General features: G+C 47.2%; 1 protein-coding gene across 2 annotated transcripts in view; it reads left to right on the forward strand.

The window, feature by feature from the left end:
• MRPL1 (mitochondrial ribosomal protein L1) overlaps positions 1-16,061 on the forward strand; it is a 67,266-nt gene extending 51,205 nt beyond the window's left edge. For both annotated transcript variants that reach the window (XM_075606849.1, XM_075606859.1), the window contains 2 exons: positions 13,087-13,168; positions 14,021-16,061. In XM_075606849.1, coding sequence (XP_075462964.1) covers positions 13,087-13,168; positions 14,021-14,127 — 189 coding nt within the window. In that variant the 3' untranslated portion in view covers positions 14,128-16,061. The remainder of the gene's footprint in view (positions 1-13,086; positions 13,169-14,020) is intronic.
• The last annotated feature ends 426 nt before the right edge of the window (positions 16,062-16,487 follow it).

The following is a 16,487-nucleotide window of genomic DNA, read 5'->3' on the forward strand; positions in this document are numbered from 1 at the left end:
GGAGGTGTATCTGGAGGGAGTCTCTGACCGTGTTGCTGATTATTACATCATCTGGCTGCGGTGGCTCCATTGCACCTTGCTGAACCAACGGATACACCAGAGGTGGCACCAACAGGACAGGCTGATACAGTCCCTTCACAGCTTCAAGGCGATTGAGTATATCTCATAAATGCTATTATTTTTACTCTGTTTGTGAGTGCGCTTTTTATATTTTACAATCCCATAAATACTGTTTTATACTTTATCACACTAGGAGTGCGCCTGTTTTTTCTTCTTGTTTTCTGCAGATATCCTTGGGATTTGGTGATCCTTATATACGGGCAACAAAACTCCAGTGGACTAAGTACATTTTTTGACATTTCAACTGACATCTGGTTTTTATTTTATTTTTTATGTTTCATATTTTTTATTTTTGCTATAGATGTCAGTTGTTTTTATCACAAATTCGCCCTTTTGGGGATTCTTTGGTCAATAGCCTTGTTAACTCTATCTGATTTACACAGCGGATTTATCCTTATCAAGCTTCCTAAGGCACTACTCTAATTTGTTTGTTTTATATATATATATATATATATATATATATATATATATATATATATATCATCCCCCTTGAGAAAGGTTCCGCTCCGGGACCGAAACGTCGGATTGGGCGTCTTGTTTTTGTCTACATGCCTGAATACACTGATTTTTTTATCATTCTACTGGAGTGCTGTCTTACCTGCCGCAAGAAAGGTAATATCGTTTATTTATTTATATATATATATATATATATATATATATATATATATATATATATATATATATATATATATATATCTATACTAAAATTCTAAGTTGGATTCCGTTTTCCGTTTGTATGTCAGAAGCATCGAAATCTCAGAAACGGCACCACGTAGCACAACGAAACATTCACTATACATTCCGCGGCTCGGGTGTTTCTCTTACACCCCCTCCTCCCCTCGCTCCCGCTGCCCGCGCGGGGCGGCAGGTAGTAGCGGGGTGTTTCCCCGTCCCATCCCGTGTGTGTGTGTGTGTGTGTGTGTGTGTGTGTGTGTGTGTATGGGTAGGAGAGTGTGTGTGTGTGTGTGGATGTGTGTGTGTATGGGTAGGAGAGTGTGTGTGTGTGTGTGTGTGTGTGTGTGTGTGTGTGTGTATGGGTAGGAGAGTGTGTGTGTGTGTATGTGTGTGTGTATGGGTAGGAGAGTGTGTGTGTGTGTATGTGTGTGTATGGGTAGGAGAGTGTGTGTGTGTGTATGTATGTGTGTGTGTGTGTGTGTATGGGTAGGAGAGTGTGTGTGTGTGTGTGTGTGTATGTGTGTGTGTATGGGTAGGAGAGTGTGTGTATGTGTGTGTATGTGTGTGTGTATGGGTAGGAGAGAGTGTGTGTGTGTGTGTGTGTGTGTGTGTGTGTGTGTGTGTGTATGGGTAGGAGAGTGTGTGTGTGTGTGTGTGTGTGTGTGTGTGTGTGTGTGTGTGTGTGTGTGTGTGTGTGTGTGTGTGTGTGTGTGTGTGTGTGTGTGTGTATGAGAGAGTGTGTTTATGGGTATGAGAGAGTGTGTGTGTGTGTGTGTGAGAGAGAGAGAGAGAACATGTAGGACACCAGAAGTACCCCCCCACGCCACCCAATCAGTCATCCCCCCACCAAGTCAGTCATCCCCCCACCCAGTCAGTCAACCCCCCACCCAGTCAGTCATCCACCTACCCAGTCAGTCATCCACCTACCCAGTCAGTCATCCACCTACCCAGTCAGTCATCCACCTACCCAGTCAGTCATGCCCCCACCCAGTCAGTCATCCCCCCACCCAGTCAGTCACCCCCCACACCCAGTGATTCATCCCCCCACCCAGTCAGTCATAGTCAGTCATCCCACCCCCTTGCCCTGTGCCCAGTCGCCCAGTCACCCCACCCAGTCAGTCAGTAATCCCCACCCAGTCAGACACCCCGTCACCCCAACCCCCCAATAACCCCACCCCGTCACCCCACCCAAACACCCAGTCAGTCACCCCAGCCCCCCAATCACCCTACCCCCAAATCACCCCACACCCCAATCACCCCACCCAGTCACCCCAACCCCCACAGTCACCCTCTCTCTGTCTCTCACCTTCTGTCCGTCTCTCTCACCCTCTCTCTCACCCTCTCTCCGTGTCTCTCTCACCCTCTCTCTCACCCTCTCTCCGTGTCTCTCTCACCCTCTCTCCGTGTCTCTCTCACCCTCTCTCCGTCTCTCTCTCACCCTCTCTCCGTCTCTCTCAACCCCTCTATCACCCCCTCTCTCAGCCCCTCTCTCACCCCGTCACCCTCTCTCTCACCCTCTCTCCGTCTCTATCACCCTCTCTCCGTATCTCTCACACCCTCTCTACATCTCACTCCCACCCTCTCTCCGTCTCTTTCTCACCCTCTCTCTGTCTCTCTCACCCTCTCTCCGTCTCTCTCACCCTCTCTCCGTCTCTCTCACCCTCTCTCCGTCTCTCTCCGTCTCTCTCACCCTCTCTCCGTCTCTCTCACCCTCTCTCCGTCTCTCTCACCCTCTCTCCGTCTCTCTCACCCTCTCTCCGTCTCTCTCACCTTCTCTCTCTCCGTCTCTCTCACCTTCTCTCTCCGTCTTTCACCTTCTCTCTCTCCGTCTCTCTCACCTTCTCTCTCTCACCCTCTCTCTCACCCTCTCTCCGTCTCACCATCTCTCTCACCCTCTCTCCGTCTCACCATCTCTCTCACCCTCTCTCTGTCTCACAATCTGGATATTTTATTTACCCTGTATATCTTAACTGCCTTATACTACACCGAAATAACCTATACTGCTTTCTTCCAGATCTGACTCAAGCTTCACACGGAAGACATCGGAACCCCCCCTAACCCAGAAGACAGGTAGGGAACACATTCCCTCCAATGTATAACATTGCAGGAATGAGGGTACCTGGACATTGAGGGACTGCGGATCAGGTAAGATCCCAGGCGGGATTGCTGCTTTAAATATTGTGAAGCGGGGACGTCCAGGCACTAGTTAAGGGGTGCAGGAAACTAGTCATTCACATCTGGGTTTTTTTTCTAGATTCGACATTTATACACACACACACACACACACACACACACACACACACACACACACACACACACACACGTAACCAGGACTAATTGTAGTATAATGTAATACAATAAATAAACTTATGTCAAAAACGAATGTTCTTACTAGAAATTTATTCAATTTATTTCATTTAGGGTTTTTTTTAAATGCGGGACTAGGGGCGGGGTAGGGGGACTAGGGGCGGGGTTGGGGCGGGACTAGGTGGCGAGTAGATTTTTTTGTTCGGCGAGTAGATTTTTGGGTGATTTGTCAAGCACTGTATATATATATATATATATATATATATATATATATATATGTGTGTATGTATGTATGTCCTCACCACCGCTTTAGTGAAGGATATGAGATGTATACCCAATTAAATACTATATATGTTGAATCCATGTGTCCATTTACTTCATTTGGAAATGAGCACCGTGTACCCAAAAGTAAAAGTTATCTTCCATAGCGTCCATCTGATTCCATGTCCCACGGAACTATCCGCTGTTCATTCCTGCAAACGTAATTAGTCATTTAAAAAGCACTAACAATCTGCATTACAGTATTTAAAGACAATGTAAACTAATGAGATCTCGGTGTTGGTAAGATGTAGCCAGACTTAACGTATGCACTGCCGTGGTTTCCACACCGGGAACAGAAAATCTTTGGGGGTGGGAAGGGAGCAAACCATTTGGAAGAACTGACACCCCCCACCCATGCAGACAGCTGCGTCCTTTTACTGTCCCTGGGGGGCCGCAGTGTTCTGCTCTGTATGTCGCGGCTCTGGTTACAGCAAGTCTGGCTAAATCTGTATTTTCAAAAATGTAATGCTTCATTTAAATTGTCAGAGCAGAAAAATGTGTTTTATTCTTACATCTAAAATATTTTTTATTTATAATGCTCTAAAGTGTATTTTAAAATCTATTTTGTGCCAGGGCGGGTGCAATGCATTGTCATATAAAGAAAAACAATGTTTAGAACCTTCTAGTACCACTGCACTACAATCCCTGCATGTACAGGAAGGGGGGGGGACGGGGACGTGGCCGGTTACTAAAATTATACCATTCGGTTTAAAGGCATAACATGCGGTCTTACTCCGTAAGATCATATATTGAGATGTTTCCGGTGCTGTGTCCCCCACATAGACACAGTACAAGTGGTGAGGGGGACATGGGTTTGAATGTTGGCAGCTGATGTGTCCTTTCCTTTGGATAAGTGAGTATGTTATACATTTGTGCTGATTAATGACATATCTTCCTAATTGGTTGGGTCCGTCTCGTTTTACTCGAGGACAGAGACACTGCATTCACTTTTAAGTTTAGGATGTGGCCTAAAAGAATTGCATGCTGATGAACCGCTTTGAATACCTCAAATACTCTTGAAAATACTCAAAGGCTCAATCCTTTTAGAGTGTGTGTGTGTGTGTGTGTGTGTGTGTGTGTGTGTGTGTGTGTGTGTGTGTGTGTGTGTGTGTGTGTGTGTGTGTGTGTGTGTGTCCCCAGAATCAAAGCAACATTTTAGTTTTTTTCCATTTTTAAAACCATTACAATGTACACAAATAAATACTCCTGGAAGGAAAGAATCACTGTAGAAATCATGGGAATTTTTTTTTCTTCTGTGGTCCATTTCAGTGTACTGTAATATGTTGGCCATAAAAATCAAAGTTGTGTAAAGAAGATCATATCTTCATTTCAGAAGTTATATTTATGCTTTAAAGACATTTGTGCAGGCAAACCTAGTGTGTGTAATAGTGGCACATCTATTGTACTGTTGTATTCATGTCAGTCTCCAGAAGGGAAAGCGAGAAATAATTAGGTATGCGATGCAGTTCCTGTGTCTATTTAACACATATTGGGCATAATGCAGCCTTGCAGATGAGTAGACCATTTACCACGCTTGCCTTGATTCCACACACACCCTCACTTTCTCTCACCCGACCCTAACGCCCGCCCCCCCCCCCCCCCCTAGTGAGCTGCCGCCGAGCAAAGTGAGTGAGCCGCCGCTGAGTAACCCTCGTGAGTGAGCCGCCGCTGAGCATCCCTAATTGAGTGAGCTGCCGCCGAGCACTGCGCCCCACCCAGTGAACCGCCGCTGAGCAGCCCGCCCAACACAGTGAGCCTCCGCCGCCGAGCAACCCTCCCAGCCACCACCCCAGTTATCTGGAGCCAAGCAACCAAAAGTGAGCCGCCTCCAAAGAGCAACCCTCCAGCCCAGCCCCCCAGTGAGCAGCCGCCGAGCAACCCTCCCGCCCGCAGGGGGCGAAAGTTGGGGGGGGGGGGGTGCTCCGGGGGACTCAGACAGCCGCGCTCCCCGTACCGCCGCACCTCCATGGGGTGGAGAAATCAGGAGAGTCACACACTGACTGACTGACACACACAGACACAAGGAATTCAGCTACTTTAAATATAGAAGTGCAAATAGCTAAAACATAAGTTCTAAGTCAAACTTCTTTGCGTTTTGGTACTGAAATTGTGTTTTATTAATTAAAAACATCACCATCACAAATACAATTTCTGTAACAAAACAGTGACAAAAGACAAAGAAGTTTCACTTAAAATGCGCGTGATCAGCACACACAATTTTTTACATCTTATATTTGCATCACCTTAGTCTGCCAAGCCTGATCTGGAAGAACACCTGTGGCTAATAATTTGCATGAATTGTAGGAAACGTTTCCATATGATGCAAACGCAAGCAGAAAAGGGACCAATGTGTCAAATCAAACTTCTCATTGCGCGTTCATTTGATACATCACCCCCTAAATGGCACAGTCAGAGTTGATGGTTACAGCAGAACGTGCTGGGGTTGGGTGTATGGGTATTCGTGTACTGTAGTAATTGACGCAGTGAATATTTTCTTACACAGTGCTTTAGTAACCAGTGACACATTAAAAAATCCCAAACGTCTGCCTTAAGAAAGAGAAAACCACTCCTTTATGCAAGACCAACAGATCCCAGACACTATGTCGGCAGCCAATCTGGCTATTATACATAAAGAGGGCAGAGACCCCCTTCAATGCGGCAGCTACCGCCCAATATCCCTCTTAAACTCTGACCTCAAACTTTTCAGCAAAATCCTAGCAAACAGGCTGAATCCTATTCTCCCAAGGCTAATTCATATAGACCAGGTGGGATTTGTGTCAGGAAGACAGGCCTCTGACAACACCCGCAAAATTATTGATATTATAGACCACGTGCACCTCAAACAATCCCAGGCCCTGATACTAAGTCTCGACGCAGAGAAAGCCTTTGACCACATCAGATGGTCCTATCTAGACCAAACGATGCGCCAATTCGGCTTCTCCGGACCATTTCTTGCCGGCGTCCGGGCCCTCTATACTAATCCAACAGCCCTACTAAAACTCCCAGGAGGCCGCTCCAACCCAATAAAAATACAAAACGGCACCAGACAAGGCTGCCCCCTCTCCCCTTTACTCTTCGCCTTATCCATAGAGCCCCTGGCCGCCCGAATTCGAACTGAACCCACTATTAAAGGTATCCCAATCGGAGACAGGGAATACAAAATATCCCTGTTCGCCGATGACATAATTCTCACTCTGTCAGACCCCCTCACCTCCCTCCCTAACTTAGAAAAACTCCTTGACGAATTTGGCCAACTATCAGACTATAAAGTCAATACTGACAGGTCAGAGGCGCTTAGCATCTCCCTCCCGAACCCCGTATGGTCAGCCCTACAACAGAAATTTAAATATAAATGGAACACCTCCCACATCAAATACCTCGGAATCAAAATAGCAAGTTCATATAACTCGCTGTATCAAATTAACTACCCCCCCCTCTTCCGCCAGATCTTAAAAGATCTTGAGACCTGGCTATCCCACCAGATCTCCTGGTTCGGAAGGATAGTATCCACCAAAATGAACATTCTACCCCGCCTGCTCTACTTCTTTCAGACCCTCCCCGTCCCTGTCCCACTAGTAGAACTGAGGAATATTCAGGCCCATATCTTAAGATTTATATGGCAACAACGTAGAGCCAGGGTCCCACGATCGGTCCTATTAGCCTCGAGGTCGAGGGGGGGCCTGGGGGCCCCGGACATACTCCGATACTACCTTTCGGCCCAACTGAGGCAGGCGGTAGTATGGAACAGTTCCCCCGCCACCAATTGCTGGCTGGAGATCGAGACACACCATGCTTTCCCGAACCCCCTTCCGACCCTACTGTGGTCCCCAGCTCTCAAAAACAGGAAATCGCTGAGACTTGGTCTCGGGGCAATGAGATGCACGAGGTCGACATGGTTAAAAACCAAAGGGAAATATGGCCTAGCTTCAACCCCCTCTCAACTGACCCCCTTATTCGGGAACCCGGACTTCCCACCCGGATGCGCCCGATCCCAATTCAGCCAATTTCAAGGCTTAAACATCAGAGTGGTTGCGGATTTGCTGGAAAAAGACGAGGCCATGTCCCTTCCGGAATTAAGAACCACATTCACGTCCCCCAACTTGCCCATTTTCCAATACCTTCAGATCCGACATTTTCTAAGAACCCAGTCCCCTACTCTCAAGTTCCCGCCGCGTTCTAGATTCGAGACCCTCTGCCTCAAAGGCGAATACCAAAAGGGCCTCATTTCAGAGATTTATAAAACGCTCGAAGCATCTCAGCCCCCCCCTAACCACCTATATATGCAGAAATGGAATGAAGACCTAAACACCAACTTGGACCTCGAGGATTGGGAGGATATTTGGGAGGCAGCCACCAAAACCTCAATTTGTTCCGTCACAAAAGAAAACATCTATAAAATATTATTCCACTGGTACCTGACCCCGAGTAGACTGAGCCAAATCTACCCAGGCACTTCAGACGAATGCTGGAGAGGTTGTGGTCAAAGGGGGGACATGCCCCATATTTGGTGGACATGTCCGGAGATCCAAAGATTCTGGTCCCGGATCCAGGGCCTCCTGACCGAGACCCTGGATATAGAAATACCCCTGGACCCGCTGACCTACGTGCTGGGAAAACCAATTGACGACCTCCCTGCCCCGGCGGCCAGACTCGCGGCAGCAATACTGACAGCTGCGAGATGCTGTGTCGCGGCGGCATGGAAGAAAATTAAAGCCCCCTCCAGAAGAACTGTGATTACAAGAATAGACGGAATTATGAGCATGGAAAAACTGACGGCAATGTTAAAGCAAAAAACCCCACAATTTTACTCTACCTGGGAACCCTGGATAGGACTATCAACCCCCACATAAACCCCTCAGCTACTCCTCCCCCCCCCCCTACGGCCGACGAACCCTAACCCCCTCCCCCCTCTCTTCCCGAAGTCGTTCCCAACTATCCACCTTTCCTTCGTCTCCCCCTCTCTTTTTCACTATTGAAAGAAGGAAAAAGGGTTTATTGTGTGTCATTTACCTCTTCTATGCCATGTACATGTACTGCGCCGTATTTACAAGTTGGCCTGTGAGCCAGTGTCGGTATTATGTACCCCTGCGATGTATGACACCAATAAAGGAAAAATATTTACAAAAAAAAAAAGAAAGAGAAAACCAGTGGTTGGTGGCGATGTCAGCGGAACGAGCTGCCATTTGGAATACATATCACTGACACTGCTGCTAGTTATCAGTGTGGCAACAAGGAAATGGCTTCCAGGCACTTTGGGGTTTTTTTGAAAATTTTTGCAATCCCAAGAAAGCCAAGGAACCGTAATACAGACAGTCCTCGTTTTACAACACTTCGCTTTACAACGAATGGCTTATCCAACGCTATGCAATGCATACCTATGTTCATTTTTACAACGCCAAAATGGCTTATCCAACGCTATTACGACGCTTTACAACGTTGTGTATGTGTGTATATATATATATATACACATTCACATAAACATTGTTGCAAAGCGTCGTAAGAGTGTGTATATATATATATATAATATTATACTATATAATATTATATTATACTATCTAATATATATTTTATTTTGTTATATTATATATATAATACAGTATATACACTATATAATTTATGTGTGTGCTGCATATCTTATTGCCTGCATAAAATATTTGGTGTACTGTATATTAGCATTAAAAATGCCTTCGGGAACGGAACCCTTCATTTAAACAGTGTTCCTATGGGAAAACGTGTTTCGCTTTACAGCGTTTCGCTTTACAACGCCATTTTGAGTAACGCATTGTGTCGGATAACCGAGGACTGCCTGTAGTTTCATTTTAAGTGTGTGTGTGTAAATGTCTCGTGTTGCTGCTTTGGATTGTCAAATGTGTTGAAGTGTGAATTTTACTGTTCAGATGCATGCGTATCTTTATTTGTATAGTGCCATCTATGTACTGTACATAGCACTTTACAGCAGTAATACACGTGACAGAGTAATAAGAGAACTAATGGGAATAAGCGCTTCAGACATAAAAGTAAACATTAGATTGTAAGCCCTTCAGGTAAGGGACTTCTTTTCCTAAGTGATGTGATCTGAAGCCGAAAGGAGAAGAGCCATGATTCCTAACCAGCAAAAGTACTTATTTCCGTGCTATGATGGTTAACCATTAAAGGAGCAATTCATGATATGCAGCATGCATTGGCAATGGGTTGCTCATGTAATGTGAGCTTGAGATAAAAGGTGGCACTGTGTGCTCATTTGCATGTCATTTCCCAGAATCCCTTGCTGCAGTGTAAGTGCTGTGTGCTGGGTGATAATGGTGAAAGACAGGGTTGCAGACCTGCCTAAGACATGCAAATGAGCATACAGTAATATGTACAGTTGCTTTATATATATCTTATACTATATTAGTGAAAGCACTGTATGTTTGCCTGCCTGGATGTCCGGTGTCCCTAGGGGAAATCTCATTGGTCCCTTGGGCCGCCCCCGCACACCTCTCATTGGCCTGAGGCGGAGTGACGGGCCACACACACACACACACACAACACAGCAGCTCTATACACACACACACACACACACACACAACACAGCAGCTCTATACACACACACACACACACAACACAGCAGCTCTATACACACACACACACACACAACACAGCAGCTCTATACACACACACACACACAACACAGCAGCTCTATACACACACACACACACACACACACAACACAGCAGCTCTATACACACACACACACCCCCCTCTGTCCGCCCCCCCCCCCCCCCATCACGTGCGCCGCCCTGCACTGGCTCCAGACGTGAAGCGCGGCCCTCCTACCCCAGCCGCTCCCTTACCTCCCCGGCGCTACCACCCGCTCAGGTAAGTCACTGTGCGTCCCGCCTCAGCCTCAGGCCCACTGCGCGTCCCGCCTCAGCCTCAGGCCCACTGCGCGTCCCGCCTCAGCCTCAGGCCCACTGCACGTCCCGCCTCAGCCTCAGGCCCACACAGGGCGCTTCCTACCGCCGCTCAGCCGGACGGCACATCGGGGAACCAAGCAGGCGCCGGGGGGGGGGAGCGCTAGTCTCAGGCCCACACAGGGCGCTTCCTACCGCCGCTCATCCGGACGGCACATCGGGGGACCAAGCGGGCGCCGGGGGGGGGGGGGAGCGCGAGTCTCAGGCCCACACAGGGCGCTTCCTGCCGCCGCCTGCACGCCTCACTCAGCCGGACGGCACATCGGGGGACCAAGCGGGCGCCGGGGGGGGGGGGAGCGCGAGTCACGGGGAAAAGGGGGGGGGCGAGCCGCGAGTCACAGGGAACGGGGGGGGGGAGTCACGGGGAACGGGGGGGGGGCCACCAGCCGAACCAGCAAGGGGACGGACGCACGGAGGAGGGGGGGGAAATGCCCATACATAAATTATGACAATACATATGCCCACTGCTCTCCACCCCCCCCCCCACTCCCCTTTTCCCCCCCCACTCCCCTTTTCCCCCCCACTCCCCTTTCCCCCCCCACTCCCCTTTCCCCCCCCCACTCCCCTCCCCCCCCACTCCCCTTCCCCCCCCACTCCCCTTCCCCCCCCACTCCCCTTTCCCCCCCCACTCCCCTTTCCCCCCCCACTCCCCTTTCCCCCCCACTCCCCTTCCCCCCCCCACTCCCCTTTCCCCCCCCACTCCCCTTTCCCCCCCCCCACTCCCCTTTCCCCCCCCCCCCCACTCCCCTTTCCCCCCCCCCACTCCCCTTTCCCCCCCCCACTCCCCTTTCCCCCCCCACTCCCCTTTCCCCCCCACTCCCCTTTCCCCCCCCCCCACTCCCCTTTCCCCCCCCCCCACTCCCCTTTCCCCCCCCCACTCCCCTTTCCCCCCCCCCCACTCCCCTTTTTCCCCCCACTCCCCTTTTCCCCCCCACTCCCCTTTTCCCCCCCCACTCCCCTTTTCCCCCCCACTCCCCTTTCCCACTCCCCTTTACCCCCCCCCACTCCCCTTTACCCCCTCCACTCCACTTTACCCCCCCCCCACTCCCCTTTACCCCCTCCACTCCACTTTACCCCCCCCCCCCACTCCCCTTTACCCCCCCCACTCCACTTTACCCCCCCCACTCCCCTTTACCCCCCCCCCACTCCCCTTTCCCCCCCCCGCTCCCCTTTCTCCCCCCCCTCGCTCCCCTTTCTCCCCCCCCTCGCTCCCCTTTCTCCCCCCCTCGCTCCCCTTTCTCCCCCCCTCGCTCCCCTTTCTCCCCCCCGCTCCCCTTTCTCCCCGCTCCCCTTTCTCCCCCGCTCCCCTTTCTCCCCCGCTCCCCTTTCTCCCCCTCCCCCGCTCCCCTTTCTCCCCCTCCCCCGCTCCCCTTTCTCCCCCCCCCCCGCTCCCCTTTCTCTCCCCCCCGCCCGCTCCCCTTTCTCTCCCCCCCGCCCGCTCCCCTTTCTCCCCCCCCCTTTCCCCCCCCCCCCCGCTCCCATTTCCCCCCCCCAAACCTTTACAACAAATACTCACCTATTGTTCCACGATTTATAAATAATACTACCTATTATGCATTTACATCTCGGGCAACGCCGGGTCTCTCAGCTAGTATATATATATAAAAGCATTTCGTTAGCCCAGAACGGTATCATCTATTTATTTTTTGATTATTGAAGCTCGGCTAACACGGTACTGATACCTCTACATGTATATATGTATGTATATATATATATATATATATATATATATATATATATATATATATATATATATAAACATAGGTTTGAAGCAGGGGGTCTTGAGCTGAACCCCGTTAATTTCAGCTCCAGGGACCCCCTGCTTCCTGAGATACAGAACTCCAAATGGGGTGCCGGTATCTCGGCAAAGTTTCAAGCTCCTGTGAGACGTGGGCTAATAGGAAGCTGAACCTGAGAAAAGTTTCTACTTCCTATTGGCCTGCAGGGTGCAGGAGCTCAGAAACTCTGCCATTATGTGAGCCCTGCCAGCGAAGCGGCTGCCGGCACCCCCTACGGAGGTAAGTATCTCTGGAAGCTCGGGTCCCCGAAGCTGAAAGGGATAGGGTTCAGCTCCGGAGACCCCCTGCTTCAATGCTATTTAAAAGACTAAACAAAAATGATGGGGGGGGGGAATTTCTGCTTGGATTGCCGCTTTAATATCCTGTGCATTTGTAGAAGAGAATTGCTAGTGAAAGGGCATGCATCAAACTTTGTAGGCCTCTCCGTTCTATGGACATTAATTTGTGACCCTTCAGCTGACATCCAAAGAGTTGCCGCTAAAGAGAACCTTTAAAAGCTCTTATACAACATTATCTGTCTTAGAGATGACGGTTTTAATTGGGGAGTTTTGGAATTGAGTGGTGAGGTGAAGGACACGCAAATGTTGCACGATGTTGTTTCTCCAGACTTTGCTTATAACATTGGGTCACTACTTCCACTGATAACACCATCTCCAAATACTTTGGTTTATGTAATTATTATGTTTGATTTGTATGAATGCAGCAGTCTGGCTCGTTTACATTGCAGTCACTCTTTTGTAAATTCTATTCGAAGCAGTGTATTCTCCCACTTTGAGCGTTTGTAGTGTGTTCGCTCCCATTTCAAACTGAAAGCTGTAGAACAGTTACTATGGTGTACAGTACATTATCTTAAGTCCTTCTGCACTCATTGTTTTACTGTCACAGCCTAATTCTTTGTCTTCTTCTTTCAGTTGGATATGCCTCATGAACACATAATTGCCAACCTGGAAGCATTCATAAAGGATACCTGCACACACAGGGCGCTGAGCTATGGTAAGCACAGAGACCACGTATTGCTTGAGAGGTATGTGGTGAATTGCTCTGATCAGAGTGTGTGTGCGTGTGTGCGCTAAGGCTTTTGGTAAGGTGCCACATGGAATGTTTATATACAAAATAGGGGATTTTAGTCTAGGTGTCAATATTTGCACCCGGGTTGAGAACTGGTTGAAGGATAGGCAGCAGAGTGGCTATTAATGGAACATATTTAGATTGAGCTGGTGTTGTAAGTAGAATGCCTCAAGCTTCAGTGCTAACGCCGCCACTCTTTAACTTGTTTATTAATGACCTTGGGGTTGGCATAGAGAGCAAAGTCTCCATCTTTGCAGATGACACTAAATGGTGTAAAGCTGTAAAATCAGAGCAGGATGTAATTTCTCTGCAGAAGGACTTGAATAAACTAGACGCGTGGGCAGGTAAATGACAGATGAGGTTTAATACAGATAAATGTACTGTTATGCATTTGGGTAGCAGCAATAAGCTCACAATTTACAAACCCAATGAAAGAAACTTGAAATATGGAAGGATTTGCAAACGTAATGGGACAAAATTGGGTCGACTTGTTGATGGAGACGGCTGCAAGTGATTGTACAGTTGCACTCTTGGCAATTGTGCTTTTGAACGGGATGTAGCAAACAAAGACAACGTGCAAACTTTAAGGAATATTTAAAAGTAAATATACGTGTGTGATTTTGGTTTTATATTATCAATAATAATATTTTTTTTAAATGAACACATTTAACATCTGTGCTTCGGTTAATTTCCCCCTCATTGTTGGACGGCACCTTGGGTAACTCCAATACACTAAAAGCAGATTATCACTAACATATTCATGTCTCATTTTCTCAGGACCCTTTGTGGAGAGGGCTATTCTTTCCAGCGCCACAAGTGAAGGCTTGTACATAAAATTCCAGCGATTCCTCCCGCAAGAACCTGAAAATCCCGAAGGCAACTGAAGACGGCAGCAATGATCTGACTTTTTGTGTCATCCGGGACAGAAGTGGTTTTCAACCTGCTGAGAATTGTAGAACCTTATGTTTAAAAAAAAAAAAAAGTGTTGCTGGAGCTGTTCCACAGGATCACATTTACTGTGACTTTGCAGAGCCCCAGTCTAAATCTGTCCTATTTGGGTCGTACTATTATTGCTGTGGCAGGACAATTTTTTTTTTTTTTTTTTTTTTTTCATATTAAATATAATTTGTAACAATCATTTTCAATGATTAAACTAAGAAGTATGGAAAAATAAATGTTTTGGCCCTGTTGGCGTAAAATATCTGCCTTTTAGCACATTTTTCTCAGGGAATGTGTGCTAGCCTCCCACAGATCTCCAGTGTGCCACGGAACAGCGACTGATAGCCACGGTTGCGCAATGTCAGCAGTACTCAGAGATGATCACCCGGGGCTCCCCAAGTTCTTTAGAGCAACCAACAGGCCAATTTTTCAAGATTTCTCTACTTCAATCGGCAATACTACTTTCCAACTTGTTTTTCTCTTATTTGTATATGTAAAGTATGTGACAATGTATAATTCCTATATTCTTCCGCTGGCAATTGTTTAGTGCTCCTGTTATAAATCTGTCAAAATCCTCATTCTGGGCCTAACATAATGGCCGCTTCACTCCGGGTAAGGCTACAGCCCCAGTGTCCGCTGCTGCACGTGCGCCTGGAGACGCGTGCATGGGTGAAAGCTGCGGTCTGTGCTTGAACTGCAGGGGGAAAGACTAGATGGCAGCGGGGCGCGGCCATGATGTCACGCGGCTGGTTCGCCCTCATTGGCTGAACCGCCGCCGTGACTTGGCCAGCGCTCCGTCGCCACTGGCAAAAACGGAGTTCTTGTCTTTGCAAAAATGTGATGGCGCATTGTGCCGGAGGCGAGCAGGCAGCTACTGGGGCCGGAGCCATAGAGGACCGTACCTTCTGTGCACTGCGCTCGCCGCCGTAGACACTGGGGACTCGGCCTAACTCGGTGGCTACAGTGCATCATATTACTAAAGTAACATTATCTATTGTTATAGTTTACAGCTCAAACTGCTGGGATCATTTGCAACAAATTATCGCAAAGGGGAAAGTTACAAAAGATCTTGCTCTGCTTGGGAGGTGGGTTAAAGAGGCAATCCAGGCAGTTTTAAAAAAAAATCCTTTTTTTTTTTTTGTCTGAATATTTGCAGCATTTGATTACCTTTATTGTTAACTAATTACCTAAGCTGCCGATCGATTAGTTCTCCCGTGATCGATCAGCAAAGATCCTGCTTCCCAGGGTTCACTAAATGGCTGCCTTTTAGTTTCAAATCAATCCTTCAGTCAGTGTAACTCAGCAGCTACAATGTATTCTTATATTACTAAGGTAACATTATCTATTGTTACAGTTTGCAGCTCAAACTGCTGCGAATATTGGCAACACATGATCACAAACAGTGAAGTGTTACAAAGATCTTGCACTGCTGGGGAGGTGTGCTAAAGTGCTCTAGAAATCGGGATGCTCAGTGTATTAAATCTTACAAAATGGCATTAAAAGTTGAATTTTAAAAAGAAAAGGTAGGAAGTATTATCTAATACAAAATTGATTTATTAAAAATGGCATTAATTAAGAGTTGAATAAAAACAAAAAAAATCACTACAGAACTGATTTATTTAATAAAAAAAAAAAAAAAGACGTAGCTAAGATTTCATGTTTTGCTGCTTTAATTAATCAAGTCCCTCATGCTTTTGGTTTGTGTTGCCCGGAGTACCTGGCCTGTTGGCTGCTCTCGGGGGCGGGACTGGGAGAGCTGTGCTTTAACATTCACTTTTTCATACGCCTTGTGCATTAATCACAGAAGCATATTGTTTCAACATTAATGGCAATAAATGACCTTGCTAATGCAAAAATATACAATGTGATGCAACTGAAACATTGTCGTTTTTTTTCTTTTTAAATTCAAACTTATTTCATTTTGTATTCAATTCATTCCACTTTCATGTTCCACTTTAGCCGCATCTGTTTTTTATTTGAAAGAACAGAGAATAATAGCGCAATCTCAAAATCCATTTTTTTTAAAAAGTGCTGACTCTCGGAAGCTACTAACAACCTCTCTGAGACGGGTTCAGTCAAGGCCCTATAACATTGCGTCGTACCGGCAAAACTATCACTTCACAATTATTCCTTTCGATTTATTATCTCGCATAATACGAATTAAATATGTATATGTCAAGTGCGATAAACTTCTCATTTGCCCAAACTAGAGAGTGCTAAATATGTCCATTGTGTGAAACTATCTAAAAACCAAGGAATCAATACCTCCAAAGTTAAATTATTTGCAATAAATCTGTTAAATACG

This window comes from Ascaphus truei, chromosome 1 (genome assembly GCF_040206685.1).
Source record: "Ascaphus truei isolate aAscTru1 chromosome 1, aAscTru1.hap1, whole genome shotgun sequence".
Classification (NCBI taxonomy): domain Eukaryota; kingdom Metazoa; phylum Chordata; class Amphibia; order Anura; family Ascaphidae; genus Ascaphus; species Ascaphus truei.